A 26383-nucleotide genomic window follows, 5' to 3' on the forward strand; every position below is an offset into this window, starting at 1 on the left:
ATGGCCACCAAAGGCTCGATGGAAGCGTTCGACACCGCCAACCCCAGCGAGTGGGAAAGCTACGCCGACTGTGTCGCGTTCTTCCTGGACGCCAACGACGTCACGGACGCCAGCAAGAAGCGCTTGCTGTTCTTCAGCGTGTGTGGTCCGCGGACCTTCCAGCTTGCCCAGTCCTTGCTGGCCCCTGCGAAGCTGAGCGATACGCCTTTCGACGACATCATGGCCGCACTGGGGAACCACTTCGCAACCCAGCCCACACAGCTCGCTCGCCGCCTGGCCTTCCTCCTACGGGACCAGGAGCCCGGTGAGTCCGTCACCTCGTACCTCTGCCAGACTTCCCGGTTCTGCACCTTCCCGGACCTCGACGGCACGCTGCGAGACTGGTTTGTCTTTGGCCTCCGAAGAGAGAAGGTGCGTTGCCGGCTTGTCGCCAAGAAGGATGTCTCCCGGACGGCAGCCATTGAGGAAGCCACAGCAGCAGAGGCCTCAACGGCTGATAAATGGTTGGAAGACGTCTTCACAGCTAAAGGGGCCAAACAAAGTGCGAACAGTATTTTTTATAACATTTTCAAACTCTTAATACATCTCTGGGAATACAAGTGCGTAACAGCCACAGATCCCTGTTTTCTGCAGTACGGTTATTTATGAAATTGTCATTCTGGGCTGTTTTACTCCGATTTATTCCGTTCCGGCTTTTACACCGTCCCCTCCGAGTTTTGGCAAAGAGGAGAGGAGATAGCTGAGCGTGCAGAAGCGAGCAAACTACACGTCCCAGCAACCTTTGCCACCGTTGTTCCGCCCCCTCCGGTCCCTGGAGCGTCAGCAGTTGCTTTGGTCATCCGTTCCAAGGCGGGTTCGTGGGCGCCTGGACGTTTTCCTTGCAAGCGGACCCGGTCATGAGCTCCGGTAAGCCTGACGCATGTCTGTCCGTCCCCCGCCCGGCTGGGGCGGCTGGTTGTTGCTAAAGGCAAGGACAGCCTCTAGGGAGCTGCTTTCCTCTCTCGCGAGCGCCTCGGCAGCAGCCCCGGGGGGCAGGGGGCGGCACCTTTGCACGCCAATGGCCCCTCGTTGAGGGGCTTCTTTGTACCCCCACCCCTCATTCTCTCTAAGGAGGTCAGATGCAGCAAATCTATGGCACAAGCGGCAGTTTGCATGGAGAAGTCTCCTAGTGAAGAGGCTTGGACTTCGGGCAAGTGCAAACAGCTGGGGGTGGTGGGGGCCTTTTGCCGGCACAGCCCAGGGACTTTGCGTGTGTGTGCTGGAATAAGCAAACCAAGAGTCTCCCCTCTCCATTCTGCTTGCTCTGGCATTTTCCTCTGACACAGAAGCATGCGTGACATGTTAAACTATCCCGGGCTTAAAAACAGGATGTGGGGGGGGGGGCGAAAGAGATGAACCCCTTCACTACTCCCCTCCTTCCAGCTGCCTTTTGTGCTTGCTGGCATTCCCCCCCACTCTGGAGGTCACTCTGGGGCGTCTCCCGTCCTGATCTTGCTTCTTTTCTTTGCATGAGCAAGCTGTCCTGTGTGTCTATCGAGGATGGGGGGGGGGGAGAGATTTCCAGAGTTATGAAAGAATGGTCCACATGATCGGCTGATGTTGCTGGAAGCCGCTGGAGAGCGACTTGCTGCAAATGAATCTGATTTCTTTTAACTCCTTCTCGGAGCAGAAGAGGGGACTCATCCCTGAGCGGACGCAGCTTTCTTCTCTTTTTGCTGTCGAGTAGACCTTCGTGTGCTGCGGCTGCCCCACAGGTTGTTGCAGTGGGTGGTGTACCAAATACTGTGAGCTGTCCTTTTAACGCTTGCAGTGTTGCTGTGGAACTCCCCTTTGGGTTTGCCTTCCCAACAACTCCGTGAACTGTCTCTAGAGAATTGGAGACTTGTCAGAGGTCACCTCAGGGTGGGGTCAAACTGTGGGGTCAAAGTCAAGGCCAACCCTGTCTGTGTTGTCCATACTGGTTCTAGAAGAACTCAAAACTTTCACAATTCCTCTATGTCCGTATTATTAAATGGTTGATCGGGTCCTACCATTTATTTGGATGTCCTACTCCTGCTATGAAATCAACAATATCCTAGCAATTGTCTCTGATCATGTGCAGAGTCCATTTCTGTAGCTGCTGAGCAATTATTCCACAGGGGGACTCCTGCATAGAATCATAGAGTTGGGAGGGACCACCAGGGTCATCTAGTCCAACCCCCTGCACAATGCAGGAAATTTACAACTACCTCCCCCCCCCCAGAGGCACTGCAATCGTAAGTGAAAACATGGAAAGTTCTCTGGTCCGATTGCCTTGGCCAAGCAAAATGTCTTGGGTCAGCCTTCAATTTTTGGTGTGATTGAGTACACTCTGCAATTAATTACATTTTTGCACTGTATATTTTCTTATTTAATGTGCTTGTTCATGTTTTTATTGTATTATACAGTGTTATGATTAATTGAAACAACTGTACAACCTGTGTGGTGTAGTGGTTAGAGTGTTGGAATGGGAGACCCAGTTTTCGAATCCCCCCCTGCACTGATGGCTTGCTGGACCATCCGTATGTTCTTAGCCTGACCTCCCTCACAGGGTGGCTGTGAGGATAAAATGGAGGAGGGGAGAAAAATCTCGTAATCTGCTTTTTGGGTCACCGTGACCGAGGAAAGCGGGGTATACATTTCCACATAAATCAAGAAGTCACAGAACATAAATCTGTGAAACAAATTACCGTAGCCTCTGCAGCTCTCCCCCAGCAGGCAGGGATTGCTCTCCCCCGCCCCCCATAACAGCTCCAGCAGGGGCTCCATCCTGGAGGGAGCAGTGCCTAGCCATAGCTGCCTGGGGCAGGCAGGGTGTGGAGAGGCAGCAGGCATGTTGTTAAAACCCAGACAGAAAATCATCTCTGTTCAGGAACATGAGACAAGAAGAGCCCCTCAGGATTTTCTGGTTTTCTGCCGGGCCCGCTGAAGTCTGTTTTGTGGTTTGATTTTATACATGGATATTGTGATTGGATTCTGTCTTTAAAGCATTTTCATCTTTTTAGGAAAAGCAGTATTAATAGTAGTAATAATAGAAACACTGATGTTTTCTAACTTTGTACCAGAATATTCAAAGGACACATTTTGCTAAACTGAATGGGTGAATTTTTTAAGAGCTCAGGGAATGGAGACAGTGTGGTATAGTGGTTAGTGTCAAAGTAAGGTCTGGGAGTCCCAGATTTGAACCCCCCATTCTGCAGCTGGGGAAGCTTGCCTGCCGGGTACCCTTGGGCCAGGCAGGGTCTTTCTCTTAGCTTAATGTACCTCACAGAGAGGTTGGTATGAGGAGAAAAGGGAGGCAGGGGCAAAGCACTGGATAAACTGGTCATAGTGGTAGAGCTGGCTCTCCTCAATATGCTGTGATGACCCTCAGCTGTGTCTCTCTTTATCCAAATCACCTGCCTGGGGATTCTGTAGAGCTCTTCTCGAGAGATGTCAATCTCAAGGTAAGGGGACTTCTCTAAGAATGAGGGGCCTCTTCCTTTAACCCGGGGGAGGGGGGGCAAGTTTAGTCAGAGTGAGAGGGCTTGTGGTTCCCATTTTACTTGACATCTTTGCTCAGCCCTGCTGTCTGCAAATAATCTGGAGTGTGTGCATGATTCTTGAACGCTGGAAGTCTGACTTCTGTACCCCACCGATACCATGTCCTGCTGACAGCCACGTTACCAAAAGCAAAGGGAGAGGGCCAATGGTCACCTTCCTAGGAGGCGTCAGTATGCTCCCAAGGCGGGAAACGCAGTAAGGATGCGGAGCGGGTACGGGGCTCTGGAGGCTCCTAGAGGGTTGGCTTCCTGCTCCCACAGCCAGCTGAGTGGGTGGTAAGAGTTGTTCCAGGACAGATGATATATTAGTCAAGGTACGGCAGAGGAAGGATGCTCGGGTCACTGTCACAGACCCACTGGCCGGGCTCCCCGGAGATTTCAGTTTTCCCAAGGGGTTCATTGAAACCCGCGTTTGGAGATGAATGAAGAAGCACCCGTTCGGGTGGGCAGGAGGTGTTTCTCTGATGTGCACCAGACACAGAAAACCTCTTTCTTCACTGTGTGTGTGTATGTGGGGGGGGGGGGACCTTGTAAGCATTTCTCAGAGGCCTTCTGTTTGCAGAGCAGAGTTATCCAAGGAAAAGAAGCGAGCCTCCAGGGGAGGGGGCAGCTTTTCTTGGAATGTTCGTTCCTCAGGCAAGTTTAGTAAGCCGAATGGGCAAGGCCTTTGTTGGGGAAGTGTTTCAACTTGCTTAAAGAAACACCGGTGGAGATTTTAAATCAATAAGCTGGGCTTGGCTTGGCAGGGAACAGGGCAGCAGTTGAGGAACAGGCTAGGCCGGCCAGAGAGAAGAGAGAAGAGCATCCTGGTGTCCACAGCCTCTGTCAGGGCTGTAATGTGTTTCCAAGGAGAGGGCCTGTGTGTGTGGGGGGCACTGGTCCCCTGCAGAGCATGTTGTGCTAACTGGGGCCTGGGAGGCGTGGGTTCAAATCTTGGCTTTGCTGCGGGGCGCAGAAGGGAGGGCAGCTTGATTTCTGGGGCTTGGGGAGGGGGTCTTGCTGCAGGTCGTGCTCCAGGGGCTGGCTTGGAAGGAAAGGCCGGAGGCAGAAGCCGAAGGGCCGGGCTTGCGCCGAAAGGGCACGTTCCCGCGGGAGCGGGGCTGCTGTGGCGAGCAGGGGCCGGGCCGGCTCCGCTCCCTGTGCCGCGCAGGTGCTTGGCGAGGGGGCCGGGCCGGGCCGGGCGTTGCCTCCCTGCGCCACGTCTGCTGGCCCCGCATCGAGAGCAAGAGCCGCCTGGACGCAGCGCAGGTGAGTGGGCCGGGGGGCTGGGGGGGTGCGCGTGCCCCCGGGCTGGGGGGGTGCGCGTGCCCCCGGGCTGGCGAGGAGGCGCGGGGCCGGCCGGCCTGCCTGGCCCACCTCACCCGGTGGCGGGGAGGATAACATGCCGGAGAGGGGGACGACGTGAGCCGTCTTGGGTCCCCACTGGAGAGGAAAGGGGTGGCGGGTCGGGTGAAGCGCCCTTTTACCCAGCCATGGAGACCCGGCCACTCGGGGCGCGGACCAGGTGGCGCGAGGCTTGTGCTCCCTCCCCAGCCCCGCCAGCCGGTGGCCACGCGGCCCCACTTCTGGGGTTCTGGCGATCGCGCAAGAACAGTCGACCTCTAGGAAAGTGGCGGCGGGTGTGTGTGTGTGTGGGGGGGGAATGTGGCTCCCCGAGGCCTGTTCGCCAGCCCCGGCTTCAGCAGCAGATACAGTCTCTTGGGGGCAGAGTGGAAAGCGGCGCCCTCCCGGTGGGACTTCTCACTCCTCGGGGGTGGGGGGGGAGAGGGGCTGCTTCCCTCGCTGGGAAGCGGTGGGCCGGAGCCCTGCGGGGGTGGGGGTTGCTTTCTCACAGGCAGAAGGGCCGGAGCTCCCTTCTGGAGGCTGGAGCAGGGAGTCTGTCTGCCGGACTGTTAGTAGCTTGGAGGGGGCTTTGTAAGCAGCTGCAACGGTCGGCAGCCAAATATGTACAGCCTGTCCAGTGTTTGGGCTTATTTGGAATGGTGGGTGCTTGCTGTGAAGACAGATAAGGCGATGCTCAGTTTACATTTCTTAGTTTACAAATTAGATCCATTGCAACAGTGAAGAAGCCGGGTTAAAGACTCTGGTGGGAAAGGAGCTCAGAGAGTGGGATCTACTTTCCCGATCGAGTCCTTTCCCGATCAAGAGAGGGGCTGTTGCCTGGTCTGGCGTGTGCTTTTTTGCAGGGTCTGTCTTTCCACCGGTGGTGTGCCCTGGTCCAAGCCTCCCTGGTGGCAGTGCCCGCCCTGAACTCCACTGCTGGTGAGCTGGCGCTGGGCTGAGCTGGTTGAACCAGTGGTCTGACCAGAGGGCCGGCAGCTTCGTGTGGGCAGGCCTGTGGTTCTTTGTGCAATTGCCTGGGAGGGAGAAAGCCCATCAAACTAAGTGGGGCTTCCTCCTGAACAAGTCTGCAGGTGACTGCTATTGAAACTCCCTGGCTGTGTTTGGGAAAAGCTTTTTGGCTGGAGTCAGCAGCCACTCTGGTTTCAGTTTGTCCCATAAGAGTTCTCTTTCCTTGCCTGTTAGAGAGTCAATAGCAGGAGCAGCTCGGTGGCAGCTCAGGCTCTTTTGTCCCCCCATTTCCTTATCTGAGGGTGGGTCTCCTCAACTGGACTGGGACCTCCTTCTGAATCAATGTGCACAGGATTGTGCTGTAACACTGCTACTTTCTCTCTCAGGGACCAATCCTCTGCACGATTACTCAGAAGTAAATCCCACTGAGTGCTCAGGGGTTTCTTCCAAGGTAAGCTTGCATAAGATTACAGCTAAGGGAAAGGGTGCTCCTCGGGGCGGCCACCTGAACACACCCATTCCATCCCAAGGGTATCTGCCCTATGTCACTTCGTCCCCATTCTCCACCCCGGCCCGGTAATGGGAAGGAACTCCTATTTCCACTTCCTAATGCGGGGGCAGCCGAGAGAAGAGTGGCCTGTGGTTGTACTTCATCTTCTGCATCACTTTATGGATGCAAGGTTGGGCAGATGCATGTTTGGAAGGTCTTTGGGATCAGTTGACATATGCAAGTCCATCCATTCATCCAGCCAAGATGAAAACCAGCAGGGCTTTTTGCAGGTGGAAACTGCTGGTGTAGTGGTTACGAGCGGTGGTTAAGAGTAATGGACTCTAATCTGGAGAACCGGGTTTGATTCCCCACTCCTCCACATGAGCTGCGGATGCTAACCTGGTGAACTGGATTTATTTCCCCACTCCTACACATGAAGCCTGCTGGGTGACCTTGGGCTATTCACAGCTCTCTTAGAGCTCTTTCAGCCCCACCTACCTCACAAGGCGACTGTTGTGGGGAGGGGAAGGGAAGGTGATTGTAAGCCGGTTTGATTCTTCCTTAAGTGGCATATAAAAACAAGCTCTTCTCTTCCGCCCCCTCCTCATCCTCCCCCTTCTCTTCTTCCTCTTTGTCCTTTCCCTGCTTGCTGTCTCCACCAGTGAAGGGGGTGGGTTTCATGATGTGGAGGGGCTGTTGCTTCACAGCAAGCAGTCTCTGTCTCCCTTTAACAAGGAGGGGAAAGTTGCCAGCCCAGCCCCTCTAGGCTCCCCTTCCATCACAACTGCTAGCAAGGAGCTTTTCCTACCCCCCCCCCCCAAGGAGTGGTGCTACCTGGTATCTCCCTGGAAGCTGCTTCTGTTCCCCACTGCTGTTGAGCTGACTTTCCCTGGCTTGGCTGACCTCTCTCGCCCGACCCTGGCCAGGAGCCCAGTTGGTTGGCTGCTACTCCCTGCCTTTTCTTGAAGGCACAGTGTGGCAATGTTCATGCCTTGAAAGTAATTTGGCTAGTAACCTGGCAAGGGCTCTTGTGGAACACGGCCTTTGCTCACAGCAATTTCCACCCTTCATTTGGCCTGCCCTAAACAGTGTTAGTGGCAATTAAGGTCAGTTTAGCATGAACTGTGGTGGTAGACGCTAAGAGAGGACTTTGCAAAACCTCCGTTCCTCTACAAGCTAATGAAAGTGAACCTGAGATGGAGCAATCAAACTGCCCTAAACTTCTTAATTGGTACACGGCTTTTCTATCCAATGAATATCCCACGTGGTGAAGAATCTAAAACATAAAATGCAATTGTTGCCAGCAGTTAAAAAATAACCGCAGTATACTGACGGCATTAAAATATAGTTGAAGCAAAGCAAGGGGATTCGGGCCTTCCAGAGGAGGCATGTTTCAGACGAGGCAGGGGGCCAGCCGTGCTCATGAATGGCCGTGGCCATTTGGAGGACACTTCCAGCAGCAGAACACACACATACACGAACACACACCAACCCCATGTGTTCCAGCAGTAGCACACTCTGGGGGAATGGCCCCTGCTGACAGAAGCCCCCCCCCCCCCACACCTCTGCCCAGTGGGTGAGGAGGCCAGGAGCACCCCAGATTGCATGCCTGATCCCCCTCCCCTGAACAGGTGGCACACGGACTCCTGTGGGAAGCCCCCTCGGAGTCCATGCCGCTTGCCTTCTATGAAGACTGGGCGGGTGTCATTCGTTCGTTCTCCTTGCAGGCATCGGAAGACTGCTGGAGTGCCCACCCCGGAGCTACAGGACCCTCCGGCAAAGCCTTCCTGAGTCCCGCATGGTAAGGGGAGGGGGGGCTGGGAAGGGACGGTTCAGGGCAAAGGCCGTTGGTCTCTTTGGAGCCTACCAGAGATGGATCTGTGGGAAATGGCTGGCAGAACCTCAGCCAGCCAGGAGTTTTCCTAATGGACCACCTTGAGAAGCAGGCTAGGAGTGGGGGCCAGTTCTCCCACCCCACCTTGTTTTGGCCTCTAGGCTGGTATGTGGAGGGTATGCAGAGTAGGACCCTTGGGCCTTTTTGTGCTGGGTCCAGCAGATGCCCCTTAATCTGGGGGAAGGAGGATGCCCGCCATTCTTCCCGCTTCTGAAAAACTTCCCTGTGCATTGGCTGTATGAAGGCTGCCCCTGCGCCCCCCACCCACCCACCCACCCACCACGGGCCTGGGAAGCCAAGCCTGATTTTTGATCCTTCCTCAGGATGTCAGTGGCTACCAAAGCAAAACCTGGAAGGTCATCCTCTGCCACCTCCTATCCCTGCTCACCTTGGGCAGCCTCCTGGTCATCTTTCATTGGAAGCCGCATCTCAAAGTCCGAGCGCGATGCAGTCGCTGCCCCCTGCGCCAGGCTGACTGGGTGGTCATTACAGTAAGCAGAATGGGGGAGGGCAGCGGGGAAGGGGCCCCTTCTCTGAGGCTTATGCTTCTGTAGGCGAGAGCGGAGGTCTTGTCAGGTCTTGGGTGGCAGGGCTCCATGGGAAAGCTCCGGCTGAAACCTTGCTGACGGGTGCTTTGAAGCCAGGGCTGCCTAACCTATCCCACACCCACCATCACCACCACCCAGTTGAATATGGTCCCCCAAGAGGCTGTGTCACCCTCGTGTTCTCTACTGCCTGGTGGGGCCTGGACAAGCAGGGCGTTGCAAGCACCCAGCAGGCCCTGGTGCGTGGCTGGTGGGAAGCAAGCTCCTCTCCTGATAGCTGCAGCTCTTACCCCCATGTTTGGAAGAAAGCACTGCCTGGTGATGCAGGGAGGGGTTGAATCCCCATTTTCCATCTGAGCCAGATCTCTGCCTGTCTCATAAGCCAAGGTCCCCCTCTCTTCCAGGACCAGTTTGGCCAGTACTTCACCGCACGGGTGCAAACAGAACAAGTCGAAGGAGGCAGGTGAGCGAAGCTTTCAGGCTACTTTCCCTATTGTTGGCTTGAGCAGGAGATGCAGTGAGACAGAGGAGAGCAAGGGGTGCGGGGGGAGTTTTGACATGGGACCTCGTGAGCAGGCATTCCTCCCGTGGGAACGTTAACAACTGCTTGGCAAGGGGCTTTGCCCTCACGCAGCCCGGGGGCTGTGGGTGTGCACTGGTGTCTTTCTCTTAGAGATCCTCCCAGTGGAATTGTGCCTGCCATGACCCTGCCTTCTGGGGGAGCCATGGAGGTTCTGGCCCACCTTTTGGTTTGCCATATAGATGCAGAGAGCCAGCATGGTGTAGTGGTTAAGAGCGGTGGTTTGGAGCGGTGGACTCTGATCTGGAGAATCGGGTTTGTTTCCCCACTCCTCCACATGAGCGGTGGAGGCTAATCTGGTGAACTGGATTGGTTTCCCCACTCCTACAAATGAAGCCAGCTGGGTGACCTTGGGCTAGTCACAGCTCTTTCAGCCCCACGTACCTCACAGGATGTCTTTTGTGGGGAGGGGAAGGTGATTGTAAGCCGGTTTGATTCTTCCTGAAGTGGTAGAGAAAGTCGGCATCTAAAGACCAACTCTTCTTCTTACTCACCACTGGCCTGTCAGACTTTCTCAGGCCTGCCTTGAAACGTCACGCTTCCATGGTGGAGTGCATCAAAGGCAGGCAGCCAGAGGCTCCAAGGGGCAGTCCCTCTGCTCTTTCTCGGAGACTGTGGCCTTGGCACCTGCAGGAGGCTCTGGGGCTGCAACCCCGCTGGCATCAGTCTGGCCAGTCTCTTGCCGCTTGTTCCCAGGGCCGGTCCCAGCCGTTTCCTCCCATCAAATGAGCCTCTGGAGCAAACCCATCTCACAGAGACGCTCACATTTCCCCACAGCACTGGAGGTCTCTGTGTTGGGGTTGGAAGAGGCCCCCGAGTCTGTCACCACCTCCAGGCCTTGGCTGAGAAGGGGGCAGGCAGCTCACCTGGGGGGGGGGGGTTTCTTTTCATTTGCTGCTTAAACATCTGGCAGGCATCTGCCTTCTGGCACTGGGCTGGATTTGGGATCTCTCCTCAAGAATGCGCTCGGAAGGATGGGGCAAGGGCCTCTGACCTGGGTGGAAATCCCCCCATGTGGGGGGGCAGTGGTCATGGGGGGATCCACATGGTCTCAGGGAGGTGTTGGCTGGCTTCCCTGAGCAGCTGCTTGTGGGTCTTCTGTGGGGGGCTGGCAGGAAGGGGCAGGCCTGGACTCTAGTGGCTCAGTAATGCCTTGCAAATGTTAATGCGCCGGATTGGGCACCTATGAGAGGCTTCAGCTGGGATGTATTCAAGAGTAACAGTGTTTGTTGTGGGGGGGGGCTTTAAATCACCGCTATTCAAGCTGAATGTGAGTAGAATTCCCAGCCGCTTGTGCTCAAAAGCCTTCCTTCCTTCCCCCTTTCTCTTCTGTCTTGTGAAGTCTCTCCCTCTGTCCTGCTGCTGGGAAGAGCAGCGTTGCTGTGGGGGTGGCCGAGGACCCTGATGCCAGAGACACCATACGGCTTCATCAGGAGGAGGAGGAAGAGGAGGTATGGCGCTCTCTCCTCGCCTAATTGGATGAGTTGGGGCGAGCGGGGAGTGGTGTGGAAATCCATGGCTAGCAGTGCCATCCGAAATGGGTTTGTACCACTTAGTCTATAAAAACTATGTAGGTTTTAACTCTACATGGGATGGCACGTAAACCATCCCACATTTTTTTTTCTTTTTGCAAACAATAGCCATGGAAGGCCCCAATTCAGACTGGGAGCAAAGTGTACCTGCACCATTCAGATTTCTGACCCAAGAGCTGTTTTGGGCTTTGGCTTTGTCTGTTTATTTTTGTGTGTGTGTGGGGGGGGGGGGGAGATGGCCTCTTGGCAGCAACCTTCAAGCACTCTCCAGGCAACCAGTATTTTGTCACCAAAGTGGGCAATAGCCGTAAGGAAATGGGCATAGGGAGGGAAGAAAATAACCACAGCCCCCCCTCCCAGCTCCTGGATTGTTGCTGCTTCCCTCCCATTTCCCTCTCTGGGTTCTTTTCTTCCCTTTGGATCCCAGCATGTTTTCTCTCGAGCCGCACTAGGAGAGCGCTCTTTCTCATATGCCATTCTGTTGTGTAGAAGGATGCCATCCGCTTCTACCTCTTCGAAGGGCTGCGCTACATCTGGATTGAAAAATGGGAAGCATTCTGCCGAGTCAGGTAGGCCCCAGACAGCGAAGCATCGGGGCTCTTGGCCTGTCTGTTCCAGTGTTACTCTGGCCTCCCCCTCCTCATGAGAAGCAGCTACAGAAATGTGTTTCTGACTATATTTGAATGTATTAATATGAGCAAGGTCAAAATAACCCCCCCCCCAGCCTCTCCTTCTGCCATAGCCTGCTCAACATGTGCTATGATGTAGGCTTTCCTCTTTAGCTGCTGGAATGTTCTGTGACATCATAGCTGCTTGACCAACGGGGGGAGGGATAGGGCACTATCACTTTTTTTAAGGAACAAGGAACTGCCAGGCTCTATCTTCTCACTGGTGGATACCATCTCTTCCCCCCCCCCCCCCGCCCGGTGTATATTTGCAGCAAGTTAGATGAAAACAGGACTTTTGCAGCCATCCATTCATCCCGCTGCGGGCTGAGCGCCAAGGAACGGAGCACCAGGTGAGGGTCTCTCTGGTTCTGCGTCGTTATAGAAAATGAAGCCGTTTGGGTTGCAAACCATCCTTCAGATTTCACCATTGAAGAACCGCAAGTGGATGCTCCAGTTTCCCCTGAAGAAATCACTGACATGACCTAGAACCTTACATGATCTCTACAGGGGCATTACGATATGACCTGGGTTTTTCCCCATTCCTTTCCTAATAATCCCCAGTGAGGAGTTTACCTTTGTTTGCCAGGTCCTCGCTGGGTTTCGCCTGCCCAACTTCCAGGCTGTTGACAGGAGAGGAGCTCGGGGGTCGCCTTGGCACAGCCAGGAGGGCCAGCTTCTTGAGGACCCCTGGGCTCTGTCAGCAGTGCCGCGTCCCTTTAAAGGGTTAAGGCTAGATGTGTCCATATCGAAGTGCTGTTGCTTGCAGCCCATCCCCCAGAGGGGCTGACCGGGCATTTGGATGAGTGACCTGGCAGGTGGGCTTTTGGGGTCTTCTGACTGCTGACCTCACCTTGGCATGCCTGTGTTCCTTCTCTCCCTCCTTGCAGGAGAAAAGTTTATGGACCAAACCTGATAGACGTAGCAGTCAAATCTTATCTCAGCCTGCTGATAGCGGAGGTAGGCGTTTTGGGAACTGCCCTTCAGGCTGGCGGTAGTGGAGGAGGAGGAGGCCTTTTCCCTGTGTGGCAAACGAACCGCCAAAGGACCCTGGCAACGGTGGGCTGTGTGTAGGTCCTGGTTCTGGGAGAAGGATCTGTCTTCCTGCCAGAGCGGCAAGAGGCCGGTCCAACCCGCCAGCTGCAGCGGCCTTCCTTTCCCAGCCCTGTTGGTGCGGCACCCTTGGTCAAAGCGGAGGCTGGAGCCTGGGTTTCCCTGCGGGCCAAGTTGGGGCTGAGCCGGGAGCCTCGCCAAGGGGCAGTCCTCCAGGTGGGATGGCCGTTCTGCTACCATGAGCATCCTGTCTCTTTCCCCGCCTCCTTCCACAGGTCTTGAATCCATTCTACATCTTCCAAGTCTTCAGTATGTCCTTGTGGATCTGCGAGAGTTACTACTATTATGCTGCCTGCATCTTTGTCATATCTGCTGTCTCAATCGGAATCTCTCTTTACGAGACCAGGAAGGTGAGCAGAGACCTGGCCCCTTAGCCTGGATCACTGGAAGGAGTAAGAAAAGAAAGCAGGCACTCCAGACCGTGAGTCAGTCGGCATTTCAGCCCCCACCAGATGGAGCCCCCTGAGCCCTTTGGGTTGGGAAGCTGGCCCTCGAGTCCTCTGCTCCCTCCCCTCCTCCGAGCTGTGCAGGAGACCCCCGGGCCTGCCCAGCCCATACCTCTGCATCTGAGAGGGCACCAGCACGGTCTCGGGTGCTGGTCCTCTGCGGATGCATTCGCCCCGTTCTGATGCTTTTGTCTGGCTCTTCTCAGCAAAGTGAAACCCTGCAGAGCATGGTGAAGATGTCGATCAGTGTGAGAGTCTGCACAGCCAACGGAGGTAAGTTGGTGGCTGAATGTGTGTGGGAGCCCTGGGCTAGCATGTCCGAGCAGTGACCTGTCGCCCAGATGCCGCACAAGGAGGATCATCCCCCCCCCCCCCGTCAGGGAACCAGAGGTGTGCTCCGGGCTCTGTCTCACCATCGGTCACCTTGCTCTTGGCTCTTGAGTCACACGTGCTCCATCCAAGGTGGGCATGGCAGGTGCAAACCGGTGAAGCCGGGCAGTGAGGGAGGGGCCTCCTCGCTCGGCTTGCCGGTGTGGTGCTGGGTCGCAGCTGTGACCAAGGACGTCTCCAGTTCAGATTGTGCCTTTGCGTCCTGCCTGTGGCACTCTCTCAAACCCTTGCCCTACAATCTGCCGTTCTCAGCTACCTTGCAGGACTGTTGTGAGGATTAGCGAGTAAATGGATCCAAAGTTCTTTGAATATTCTAAAGCCCCATAATATTATCTGCTTTGGATTTGTTTCCACAAAGGGCTTGCTTGTGACCAGAAAGGGTTTTGGAAGCAGCTCTTGCAGTACGCCTAGACATGAGGCAGCTAATAACTGGAAAACAGAATCCTTCCATTTTTAAACTGCTCTCTCCCCACCCCACACACCCACACTCGTCCCTGAAGAAATAGAGTTCTGTACTGCTACTTCGTGTGTTCAAACTTTCACTTGGCACGTTAGAATTGTTACTTGGATTAATTATTAGGGAGCCTCTGAAAATACACTACTGTGTATAGATGTTGTGGGTTGGATCCCATTGTGTGATTTTGTACCATTTAATGTGTCATGTTAACAATTACGCTTTGCTTCAGTTCTGGGTTTGTTTTTTGGGTTGTTTTTTTAATTTCTGGTTGGCTCTACAACACAAATCCTATTTCATTGTCCATTGAATGTCCCATCCTGTTGATTGTCTTGAATCACTGTGTGTAATCCGCCTTGAGTCCCAGTGAGAAAGGTGGACTACAAATAAAGAAGGGAAGGTGACTATAAGCCGCTTTGATTCTCCTTTAAAAAGGTAGAGAAAATCGGCATATGAAAACCAACTCTTCTACTGTAAGTAAAATAAAACCATTGTCTGTGAAAGACGCTGTGATGTTCTTGCAGTGTCTCATGCAAGGCTGCTTTCTTCAGAGACAGGCTGTGAGTGTGTCTAGGCCAGCGCTGAGTTGTGTTGGTGGCTCTTTACAGTCTCAGGCGGAGGTGGGCCCTTTCCCACCACCCCCTCCCCACTCCAGGAGAAGCTGGCATTGAAAATCTTCTGCTTGCGCAGCTGGGGCTGCACCGCTCGGCTTCTGCTATAGGTCATCTCACAGGAGCGGGGTTCTGCTTTCCCAAGTAGTGTTCAATAATCGATTGTACCTTTTATCACCTTTCACATCATGCTGTCCCTGCATCTGTGCGAAGTTTTTGGGGTGCTGATGATGAGCACTTAGCAGAGAAATGCCAAGTAATTTCAGACCTTAACAAATCGTCCTCTGTAATCCGGACGGCTTGCATTCTTGGGACATTTTATCTTCTGAAAGTTTCTGCCTGCTATAGTCTTGTGGAGGGTATGACATTTTTTTGGGGGGGGGGGTGAACTACAGAGGAAACAACCATGAACTCCAGTGATCTTGTGCCGGGCGACTGCATCGTGGTGCCTGCAGATGGGATGTTTGTTCCTTGTGACGTGGCACTGCTGAGTGGAGAATGCATGGTTAACGAAAGCCTGCTGACAGGTGAGCCAGGACTGGAAGCTGGCAGGGTGGGGGCAGATCTGCTTGTTGGGGCAGCCCTTTGGGATTGGCTGTGTGCCCCCTTGTTTCCAGGCAGCCTTTCTCACCCCTCTAGGAGAAAGCACCCCAGTGATGAAGACCCCTTTGCCAGAAGGCCTGCTGGCCGCCAGCACCATCTATTCCCCGGAGGAGCATAGGCGGCACACGCTCTTCTGTGGGACGCAGGTCCTCCAGGCCAGGTCCTATGTGGGTGCCGATGTCCTGGCCGTTGTGACTCGTACAGGTGAGGCCTCTGGGCAGGGCGGTGCCCCCCCCCTTGCTGTAGGCAGCTCTGTACTAGAGCTCTGGGCATCCTGTCCAGTGTGCATCCGGGCAGCCTCTTCCAACGTGGTGCTCAACGGAGAGCATGGAAGCCTCGTCAAGATTGCCTGAGGGGCTGTCTTTAGTCTTCGGGAGTCCTGGAGATGAAACCCCGCTTGCTCCAGTGGGCTGATGCAGTTGAGGGTCTGAGCACGGGCTGAAGGTCTGCAGTTCCCAGGGAGCAAAAAGAAACCACCACAAGGAAACTGGTTTGAGGTTGACCAGGGGAACTGGTTCAGTATGGATTTGGTCTGTTGACAGGCTTCAGATCGGAAATTCCTTTTGCTCTTTTTCCTCCCCTCCTGCCCCAAGGTGTGCAGACCCGGTCTGTTGCTTCACTTGCTTCTCCTTATGTGTTTCTTACATTTTCATCCCCTCTCCTCCCCACAGCGGTGTTCACAGTCCTCCCCCTTTTATCTGCGCAGCAGCCCTCTCTGGTAGGCCAGCCCAAGGCCAGCCCTTCAGAACATCGTGGCTGAGTGGGGATTTGAACCCAGAATTCTTCCTCCTCCTCCTCCTCCTCATGAGACTCCCCTATTGCTATCCTACACTGATTCCTTGCACAAAGCTTTCCATGTCTGTATGTGTATGTGTTTTTTCCCCCTGCCTGAGCCAAGAATGGGGTCTAAGTTCACTTCGACTTCCCATTTTCTTTTCCCTCTCTCTAGGCTTCTGCACAGCCAAAGGAGACCTCATCAGTTCCATCCTCTACCCCAAGCCTGTGAACTTTAAATTTTATAAGGATGCAGTGAAGTTTGTCCTCTTCCTTGCAGTCCTGGGTAACTTCACATCTGATTTTTGTCAGAAGCCATAGGCGTCGGTCTGGTGAGCTTCGGCTCCAGTCTTATGCAGGACTTCTGTGTTACAAACGGGTGATGGAGAAGAGCCCCCAAAGGCCTCCTGCTTTGGGTGCCCTCTCTTCAAATCTAGGCTGACTTTGCAATGTTCCGCTCTGATCTTGCCTGCCCCCCCCCCACCTCTGCAAGGAGGACAGGGAGGCCAAAGGCTCGGTTGGGGGCAACACAAGCCAGCCTCTCCTCCACCTGACATTCGTCTTTTCTGGAGGATGCAGAGGGGGCTGGTGGGGTCTGCAACAGGAATGCTAGGGCGGCTGCTGCAGTGAAGCCCTGTGGAGCTCCTGTGGATGATGCCCTGCCCCCCGCTGCCTCCCCACCCTTATATTGGTACTGCGTTGTCAGGGATGGGCTTGGAGGGGTTTTAGTATGAAGCCCTCCCCTCTTCAACTGAGGTCCTGCGGATGAATTCTGGCTCGGGAGGGGGGTATGTAGCAGCATGTACCATAACCTCAGCACCCCCCACACACCGCTCATCTTCTTACTGTTGTCTTCCCCACTGTCAAACTTGACATTATAAATTCCCAGGGCAGCGATCTTGCTTGCTTATTCATGGATTTATCTCCATGAATACTCCCCTTTACTATTCCTCAGCTTACCCAAAAGCAGCAGTCAATAAATGTATATATCAAAGCAGCAGTTGATCAGCAGTCTAATAACCCAGCTGAACTAATCGATTAATACTAATAACACAGCAAAACCGACCATAGATGTTTCAGTGGCAGTCTGAAGTTGCCCACGGAGAAGTTGTTTCCCACTTAGGTCCCTCTGCAGAGGGCTGGGGGCATTGTGGCAAGTGTCAGTACTGATCAAAGACCACAATAGATTATTATGGTATGGTGGCAAGTGTTTCCTGCGTGCTATTGCCCGGGGGTGGGGGGCTTGCTCAGCACCCCTCTCCTTGTACATTGCCTTCTGTGATCTCTTCCCTCTGTCTCAATCTCTTCTAGCTGCCCTTGGGACCGCCTACAGCATCTTCATCTTAATTCGAAATCGGGTGAATATTGTAATGACAAGAGTGATTGGCAAGTGGCATTTGTAAGCTCTGTAGGCAGACCCTCATCCATGCCAGCCTGCCCGGCTGCTGCCAGACTCCACAGTGAGCGTATTGAAGTCTCAGCAGCAGTGCCCGGGCAGGGGCTGGCCCTCGCTAGCCAGCCTCATGCTGGTTCAGGGGCTTTGTTTCCTGTTGTGTCTTTCTCTGGCTACCCATTAGTTCATTAGGCTTTCTGCACCTGAAACGCCCTATCGAAAGTGAGCCCAAGAGGGTCTCCTTTGGATATCTAGGCCAGTGTTCCTTTTTTCACACTGAGGCCAAACTACTGCCTTGAAGTGGTTCCCCGAGGCCGAGGTCTGCCCTGGTGTTGCCCTCTAGAGTTGCGATTTTGACTGCCTCTGGATGTGGAGGTTCCCTTTAGTCACCATGGCTTGTAGCCACTGATGATGGACCTCTGCTCCCAAGAATCTGCCTAACCCCATCTATCCTTTGGTCATCACTGACCACTGTGAGTGAATTTTGCCATGTAAAGCACCTTGGGTTCAGAAGGTACTTTCTTTTCTCTGGCCTGAAATTTTTCTTTACCAAGGTAAGTCCTGGAAAGGTCTGTGGGCCGCTGCCCCCTCCCCTCCCTCTCTCCCATCACAGCCTGGAGAGTTGAGAGCTGCTGCTCCAGAGGATTATAAAACTGTGCTGCTCCCACCCCCCCCCCTTTTGTTGTAAGTGGCAAAGTGCCTAATGTTGCCCTAGGAGGGCACTGAGTGTCCATATGGAGGCCATTCGAAACTGGCCTATGTGCCAAGCCATTAGTGCCCACCGGCCAGGTTGTTTGGTCCCCATGCTGACACCCCCTCTCCTCAACCGCTGCACCCCACCTTGGATTCGGCATATCAGAAGTAAACTGTCCGGAGTTCCTGGGCAGTATTTGGTCAGCTTTCCCGCCTGGGCTCCCAGCGAACCCTGAGATCTCCTTTGTCCTCCTTGCCAGGTTCCTGCTTGGCAAATTGTGCTCCGTGGCCTGGATATTGTGACGGTGGTTGTGCCCCCAGCCCTGCCTGCTGCAATGACCGTGGGCACCATTTATGCCCAGAACCGGCTGAAGAAACACGGGATCTTCTGCATCAGCCCGCCCCAGATCAACCTCTGTGGGAAGCTTCGCCTGATCTGCTTTGACAAGGTGAGGAGGGAGAGCCGGGGAAGGGGGGGTCCCTCTTGGCTTGGCCACTGCCTGACTTGGCCCGTGTCTGCCTCTAGACTGGAACCCTCACAGAGGAGGGCCTGGATATCTGGGGCGTCGTTCCCCGGGAGAACAGGTCTTTTCTGCCGATTGTTCATGAGGTGCGCTGCGTGGGTGACGGCCCGTTGCTCCGCTGCCTGGTGACCTGCCACACAGTCTCTCTGCTCAGAGATCAGCCCGTTGGAGACCCTGTGGACCTCAAGATGCTGGAATCCACTGGATGGGTGAGTGGAAAACCTCTCTGGAGGGGGAAGGCCAGCTCCCTTTCCCTCACTCCTCCCCTCCCCTCCCTGGTGCCGAGAGTATGAAGCTCTTGGGCAGGGAAATCGCCCTTCTGGAAGGACCCTGTAGGCCCAAGTGCATAGCTGGCGGCACAGGGCTGGTCGAGGCGGACACCGGGAGGGGCGGGTTCTTGCGCACACACACACACACACACACACACACACACACACACACAGCTGCATCTTCTCTTACTGCCCACTCACCTGCCTTCCTTCCAGACCCAGGAGACAGTGGAGGGAGCGGAGGCGGAGGCCCAGGTGCTTCAGCTTTTCGGGTCCAAGGCCCTGGTTGTGATGAAGCCGCCGCCCCTGGCGGATCAGCCTTCCAATGCAGTAAGCCTGGCGGGGGAGGGGGAACTCATCAGGGGCGGCAGAGTGTTCTCACGGGAGAGTGGATCTCCTCCAGGGTGCAGGATCCTGGTGGGCCCCCAGGATGCTCTTCTGTCAGTTTATGCCATGCCACTTTGGTGGATTTGTACCACGGAAGAATCCAGTCTCTCCCGCCACATTTTGTTTCCTTTTCATCAGCATATGGCCCCCGTTGCAGTTCTCCGCCGCTTCCCATTTGCCTCGTCCCTGCAGAGAATGAGCGTTTTGGTGAAGCTACCTGGTGGCAGCCCCTCAGAGGCATACATGAAGGGGGCTCCAGAAATGGTGGCCAGCCGTTGCAAGCAAGAGTCAGGTACGGCATGCTTGCCCTTGCCTCTTTTTCTCTCCCACCCCGCCCAGCAGCCAGCCTGCTTGCTCTCCAGCAAACACAGTGCCTGGGCTTATGCATTCAGTCCAATCCTCCGGGGAGGAAGACGGGCAGGTGATATTGCTGTTATTTAGCCAGGTGTCGGCTGGTCCCGCTCTGCCCAGGATGCTGGGGGTGCCAGGCTGACATGGCCTAGCGATGTGCGTGGGGTGGGTGTGGGGGGGATGAGGAGTGCGGAGGCACAGACTTGGTCTCTCGCGGAGTGTAAGCCTCCCCTCCATTACAGTTTAGAATATGGCACTGAGCACAAATAGGAACGCCTCCACCCGCATCCCACTAAGATGTAAGGGTTGCCTCTCTGTCTCTCCTGTGCAGTTCCTGTGGACTTCTGTGAAATGTTGCGTCATTACACCAGCAACGGTTTCCGCGTGTTGGGGCTTTCCTACAAACCCTTGACTGCTATCAGGACCTTTGAAGAAGCCCAGGCGGTGCCGAGGTGCCAGGGATGGGGGTCCCTCCCCCCCGCCCTGCTCTCTTTCCCCCCCACCCTGCTCTCCTTCCCCCCGCCACTGGGCCTGGTGGGTTGGCTCTGTGCTGCTGAGAGCTCTTCTGAGCAGGCTTTTCTCCTTGGATAAACAGGGACTCTGTGGAGGGTGGGATGCTCTTCCTGGGCTTCCTCATGATGAAAAACGTCCTCAAGCCTGAAACTGCCCCAGTGATCCACTTGCTACACAACGCGGAGATCCGGACTGTCATGGTCACAGGTAGTGGCCGTGCGGGGGGGGGGGGTGAGATTGTCCAGGGCTTTCAGACTCTGGTTTGGGGGAGGGCGGGTAAGAAAGGAGTGGCAGGCGAGTGAGAGCAGGATCTCGTGAGAGGAACCAAGAGGCTGAACTGAACCCCCTGATGTTCCCTTATCAGTGCTGGGCGGGGGACGACAGAGAGCAGCCTTATAATTGGGACTGAAACTTAACTGGCCTCCACTTCTATGTGTGAGAATCGGGGCGCATCTGGTCTCTTCCACAGGGGCAGCAGTCAAACCCGTCCCCTGCCTCTGGGATCAGGAAGAGGTGGGAGGGGTGTGGGGCTTCTGTCTCCAATGCCCAGGGCTTTGGAAGGCCGTGCAGCCCGGAAAGCCGAGGGTAGGCATGGCCCAAGGCTGGCGCTCTTTGACTACAAAACAGTGAAGTGGAGACTGTTGTTTGGAAACGAATCAGGCAAAGTGCAGATTCCGGGGTGAGGCATGGGCCCTGGATCAAGGATTTCTGGAGCCTGCCTGCCGTTGAACTTCAGTTGCTCTGCTTAACATCAGGTCCTTGATCCTGGCTGTTTGGTCCCTTTCCCCTTTAGGGGACAACATGCTCACCGCGGTGAACGTGGCCAAGAGCTGCCGGATGGTGGAGGCAGGAGAGCAGGTGGTCTTTGTGAATGCCGTACCGCCCAGTGATGGTCAGCCATCTGCCCTCAAATTTGTCCCGGCTGAGCCTCCCCCACAGCAACTGGAGGTAAGGCCTCCTGCCGGCAAGGGCCTGTCGCCGTCCCTCGCCGTGGGTTTCCTTGCTCCGGGAGGAGCCTGGGTACACCGCTGTGAAGTCAATGTGGGCTGCTCCCAGAGGGGGGCGGAGGGCCACCTCCAGAGGGAAGCGGCCATGAGGGACGCTGCAGGGGGTCAGCTGCCTCAGAGGAGCTTCTCCTCCTGCACATAACTAGGCAGTACCTGAAGCTTGCAGGAACACCTGAAGACGGCGAAGAACCTCACCGTCCTTCTCCCACACCCTCCCTCACACTTACGAAGCGTGCATTCCCACAAGCGTATGGAGTCAGGGTGTCCAGCTTCTGGCCTTCTCTGAGGGAAATGTTCTGCCAATCGGCAAGCCTGTTCCAAAGATCTCACTGCACATTTGTGTGACTGAGACCCAGGTTCGACTGTTCAGATCCGCAGGGCGGGGGCAAGGGTGCCTTTGTCCCCCTTGGGTTTGCTCGTGGAGTTCTCTGGGCTCCAGTCTGGCACATAGTGAAGAGCGGGCACCACTGTGCTGCTCTTTCCTCTCCAGGCCCATCAAAATGCAGGGGGGGGGGGCATTAGCTCCTGAGATGTCCAACTACGTCAGGACATGGACCCCCCACCATCCTACTTCAAATCTCACCGCTCTGTCAGACAAAGGGGAATCTGATGGGGCTTAGAAATCTGAAGAGGGAGAACAATCTGTGGAGGTGGCACCAATGCCAGAACGTGCCGGCCTGGGCAAGAGAAGCCTGAGGTGTGCCTTCTTGGAATTTGCAGGGTTCGTACCAGCAGGAGAGCTACTTCCTGGAGCGGCATCCTTCTCACTTTGCCTTGAATGGAAAATCCTTTGCTGTGGTGTGTGAGCACTTCCCTGACCTCCTGCCAAAGGTACCCTCCCTCACAAAAAGGCAACGGGGGGGGGGTTGCCTGGGCAGAGCCCCTCTGCTGGCTGGGGCGGGGAGCCCCCGTGGGCCGCCTCTAGGCCTCCACCTCTGGCCTCGGCTCCTGCAGCTGCCTTCTCACGAGACGGGGAGAAGTCTGCTGCTTCCCATGTCTGCGGGAGGAAGGGGGCTCAAGGCATGTTCCAGATGTCAAAAGAAAACTCGTCTGGGCGCATCCATGCAAGCCTCTTTGTTCTTGGCAGATACTGGTGCGAGCCACAATTTTTGCCCGGATGTCACCTGACCAGAAAACTCTCCTGATTCGCTGTCTGCAAGACCTGAGGTGAAGCCTGCTGTTGTTTCCCTCCTCCTCCTCCTTTTCTGGAAGGTTGTGGGCCAGGTGGGAAGGGTGGTGGTGGCGGCACTAGGAGCTCCGTCCTGAAGGCAGGGGGTGGCAGCATGGCCTCCGAACGACACGTGGCCCAGAGCCACAGGAAGCAGTGGGGCCAGTGGGACTGCAGGCAGCCAGGGCCGGCCATGTGTGTCACTAGCTGGCTGGCCGAAGGAGAGGATGGCAGCTCTTGGCCCCTTGGGAGGAGGAGAGGGAAGTTTTGGGTCGGGAATGGTCGGTGCCAGGGGCTGCCAGCTGCCGACCCTCATGGCGCATTCACCATGGTGGAGCCACAGGAGGGAGCAAGGTGTGACCGGCTCTGGCCTTGCCGTGAGCGTGCGCGTGTTTGGCTTGCAGCTACTGCGTGGGCATGTGTGGGGACGGTGCCAATGACTGTGGGGCCCTGAAGGCAGCCGACGTGGGGATCTCGCTGTCGGAAGCAGAGGCTTCTGTGGCCTCGCCTTTCACATCCAAAATTGCCAGCATCGAGAGTGTGCCCATTGTCATACGGTAGGTCTGGGGGAGGGGCTCCCAATTCGGGGGAGGGGCTGACGAGAGCATCTGCTGCCATTTGCAAGAGGCCAGATAGTGTGATCTTTCAGATCTCTAAAGCTTTTGTGTTGTCTGAAATTTAAGAATTAGCTCCTTTGAATACTGTTTGGGGGTAAAAAGCACAGGGGTATTAAATATCTTCCCGTTTTCCTGTGAGTGGTGTTTGTAACCTTGCTTCCCTGCTCTGGGGAGAGAGAACCAGTTTGGAAAAGTAGAAGAATCTGTTTGTACCTGCTGACTTCAGTGGTGTCCGCACATCCCTGTGTTCTGGTCCCCCATCCTCCAGAACAGAAGCCCTGCTGACTGGGCCCTTGCGGAATTACAGCAGCCAGGATCGTACAGATCCCTTGTCTGTTTCTGCCTCACTGAGGAAGAGCACACCTCCGCCATTCTGCAGATGGCCCTGCTGGCGAAGACACCAAGGGCCCACTGCTGAAGTGGGCTGGCTTCCCCCTGGGCCTGTCCGTGGATGCCTCTCACAGGCGTGCTGTCACGTCCATGCCGCAGCTAGAGGAGAGTGAAGGTGAACTGTGGCTCACTCAAACAGTCCACCTTGCAGGTGGGATGTGGGCCTGGGTCTGCACAGCTGTTTAGCCACTGGACCACACCTGTTCAAAGTGGAACCTCAGACTTAGCCCTGGGTCAGCGCAGGGCTGGCCGGCAGAGGCATGGCTGTTCTGTTGGTCTCCTCTTTAAATCTAAGGGAGTAGCAGGGCCCAGATCCCCCCCACACACATTTCTTTATTTATTTGAGGCACTGACTAACTGCATCCTCCTCCAACTTGTTCAAAGTACAAAATGAAGTGGTTTGCAAATCTAAAGAAGCTGCATAAAACTCATCACTAAGAGGTGCAAATCTAAAACAGCAAAGTAAAAGATACAATCGGAACAGACCAGCAAGAAGCGGGAGCCCTGTCAGCTCTGCATCTGTGCAGGCAGCAGGGAACAAAATGAGCCGCAGCCCGGCAGGGGCTTTGCCCGGTGCCCAGGGCATGGCCCACCCACCCCGGTGGGCAACAGTGTGCTTTTTTTTTCCCTTGCAGGGAGGGCCGATGCTCTCTGGTCACCTCCTTTGTGGTCTTCAAATACATGGCCCTCTACAGCCTGGTGCAGTTTGTCTCCGTGCTCCTGCTCTATACGGTAAAGCAGCTCCTCGCGACACAGTGGGGAAGGCGCTCCTTGGGTCTGAGCTCACCGGGCCCTCCTGGGTCCCCACCCACTGCCATGGTTGTTTTCTGCAGCCAAGGAGAGCGCAACAGTTAAACTGTCCCCCCCCCAAAAAAAGCTGAAATGGGACCCGCTGCAAAAAGGGCCGGTGGAAAAAGTGGCGCAGTTTGAAATGGGCAGGGCGCTTCAAATACGGCTCATAAATGGAGTTAGATATGGTGCGTGAAACCTCCGTCCCTGTGCCAGTTCACAAGGAATCGGGCCAGCAGTGGATAACAACTGAAGGGGCCCTGAGTGTCTGGAACAAGAGCCACTAACGGGAGGCTCTTTTTGGACTCCCTGCCACAATGCAGATTAACACCAACCTCAGTGACCTGCAGTTCTTCTTCTTCGACCTGGTGATTACTACCACCGTGGCCGCTCTGATGGGCAAGACGGCGCCAGCCCAGGAGCTGGGCCCCGAGCGCCCGCAAGGCACTCTGATGAACCCCGTCGTCCTGGGCAGCCTCCTCCTCCAGACGGGGCTCTTCATCGCCATCCAGGTGGTGTGCTACTTCATCACGGTCTCTCAGAGATGGTGAGCGGCTGCCGTGATGGGCGAGCCTTGCGCTTGGGTGGCTTGGTACAGAGCGGCTGCCCTCTCGGCTTCCCCTTCATCGGCTGCCAGTTGCTGAGCGGGAGGTGCAGGAGGCCGCCTCCAGCTCACACTCCTGGTGAGTGGTAACACCTGCCTCCTCCCACTTTCCAGGTACGTCCCATTGAACAGCACCGTGACGGCCCCCGAGAACCTCCCCAATTACGAAAACACAGTTGTGTTCTGCATCTCTGGGTTCCAGTACCTCACCCTGGCCGTGGCCATGTCCAAGGGCTACCCTTTCAGGAAACCGCTATACAGCAACGGTCAGCCCCCATCTCTCGCGCACCCCCTCCCCCCACTGCACGGCAGTCTTTGGAGGCCGCTGGGGCGGGGTGGGACTCTGTGTGCTCGCTTCCCTCCAGTCCTCAGAGCAGCCCCCCCCCAACCCCATGTTCTGCCCTGCATCTGAGAGGTCTGCTAGTGTGTGTGTGTGTGGGGGGGGGGTCCTCCTCCCTGCAGTTTTACCCTGTTCTCTTGGGTTGCATCCAGGCAGGAAGGGGTGGGTGTGAGAGGTGGAGGCAGTCTGGAGCTCAGCGGTGAGCCCCTCCCTCTCTTGCTCTCTCTCTCTCCCCCCCCCCCAACCCACAGTGTTCTTTTTCATCGCCCTCCTTGTCCTGTTTGGCCTCATGGTCTGGTTAACCCTTTACCCGCTGGGCTTCATGAACCTGCTATCTCTGAAGGGCATCGCGGACATGAATTTCAAGCTGGCACTGCTCGGCCTGGCCACACTCCACTTCTTCATGGCCTTTGTGTTGGAGGTAAGGGATCAGGGTCTGTGCTGGAAGGGGAGGGCATGATAAGGGACTGGGAGAGACAGAAAGGAATCCTGCTAGTTACCCCTTTCACAGAGCGCCTTTTGGGGGGTTATCCAGTGAAAGAGATTGGCAGTAGATTTAGGGTGGGCACAGGGAAGAAAAATGTCTTCCTGTAATGCAGCACGAACCTGTGAGTTAAGTGGTTGTGGCTGTTCCTGGCAACAGTGGCAAGAAGGGGACCTCCGTGCCCTAAGGCAGGCTGCCCAGCGGTTGCTTGAAGGGCTGCTTGGGGGCACCGTGCCAGCGAGCCAGTCTCAGCTCACCGGGGATGGGTGGGCTGGCAGCCCACCTGAAGGCTTCCTGTCCTTCCTTCCAGACCTTTTTAGACCACGGCTTGTTGGGGGGCTTACGGAGGCTGCGCCGCAAGAAGGCCTCCAAGAAGATCTTCAAGAGGCTGGAGAATGAGCTCCGCCAGCAGCAGCCTTTGTGGCCCCCGCTCTATGAGCCTCTCTTTGCCCCCGCGACCAGCTCCATCGTTGCCAGGTGATGCTGCTGAACTCCCCGGGGCGTGGCAGCCTGAACCCTGGCTGGGCTGTGGTGCCCCTGCTCCACCCCTCCCGTGACTAACCCTAACTTATTTCCCTGGGTCACAGTGCCCTTCGTTGCACTGGCAACAGGCGACTAGTGTTCCAGCTCTGTCAAAGCCCTTGAGTTACGGCACACGCCCCCCCCCCAGGGTTCTGCCACACTGGAGGGGGAGGGGGAGCTATCAGAGAGCACTCAGCACTTTCCCTGCAGGGGCCTTCCGTGGCGTTGGTCCCCAGCGCCGCCGGCTCTGAGACCCTGCAAGTCCCTCCTCTGGTAGGGAGCTGCTTGCCCGTTGCTGCCCCGACCCCTCTTCCCGTCTTCTCCATGCCCTCCTGCCTGGGCAAGCTGTGCTGGGGCTCTTCAGAGGTTCTGTGGTGGAACTG

At 55.7% G+C, this 26383-nt stretch overlaps 1 protein-coding gene across 1 annotated transcript; it reads left to right on the plus strand.

Moving 5' to 3' along the window:
• Positions 1-25959, plus strand: ATP13A2 (ATPase cation transporting 13A2). Its single transcript, XM_056865457.1, has 34 exons — positions 1-503; positions 818-906; positions 4723-4808; positions 5747-5822; positions 6239-6303; positions 7974-8143; positions 8338-8341; positions 8560-8727; positions 9186-9244; positions 10704-10812; positions 11383-11462; positions 11834-11911; positions 12449-12518; positions 12887-13021; positions 13324-13390; positions 14968-15099; positions 15212-15379; positions 16125-16235; positions 17261-17307; positions 18296-18484; positions 18562-18768; positions 19045-19158; positions 19354-19507; positions 19898-20018; positions 20162-20286; positions 20873-21027; positions 21807-21917; positions 22174-22253; positions 22659-22811; positions 23897-23993; positions 24374-24597; positions 24769-24920; positions 25246-25415; positions 25789-25959. The coding sequence occupies exons 1-34, from the start codon at positions 1-3 to the stop codon at positions 25957-25959; spliced, it is 4440 nt and encodes a 1479-aa protein (XP_056721435.1).
• The last annotated feature ends 424 nt before the right edge of the window (positions 25960-26383 follow it).

Source organism: Euleptes europaea, chromosome 19, assembly GCF_029931775.1.
Source record: "Euleptes europaea isolate rEulEur1 chromosome 19, rEulEur1.hap1, whole genome shotgun sequence".
Classification (NCBI taxonomy): domain Eukaryota; kingdom Metazoa; phylum Chordata; class Lepidosauria; order Squamata; family Sphaerodactylidae; genus Euleptes; species Euleptes europaea.

What these genes read in the sequence shown, in the direction of transcription:
- ATP13A2 (XM_056865457.1), top strand. Translation starts at nt 1, where the DNA reads ATGGCCACCAAAGGCTCGATGGAAGCGTTCGACACCGCCAACCCCAGC. An exon ending in AGTCTGCACAGCCAACGGAG is followed by an intron (nt 13,391 to 14,967) that starts GTAAGTTGGTGG and finishes GGTGAACTACAG; the next exon opens with AGGAAACAACCATGAACTCC. An exon ending in CCGGACTGTCATGGTCACAG is followed by an intron (nt 20,287 to 20,872) that starts GTAGTGGCCGTG and finishes TTTCCCCTTTAG; the next exon opens with GGGACAACATGCTCACCGCG.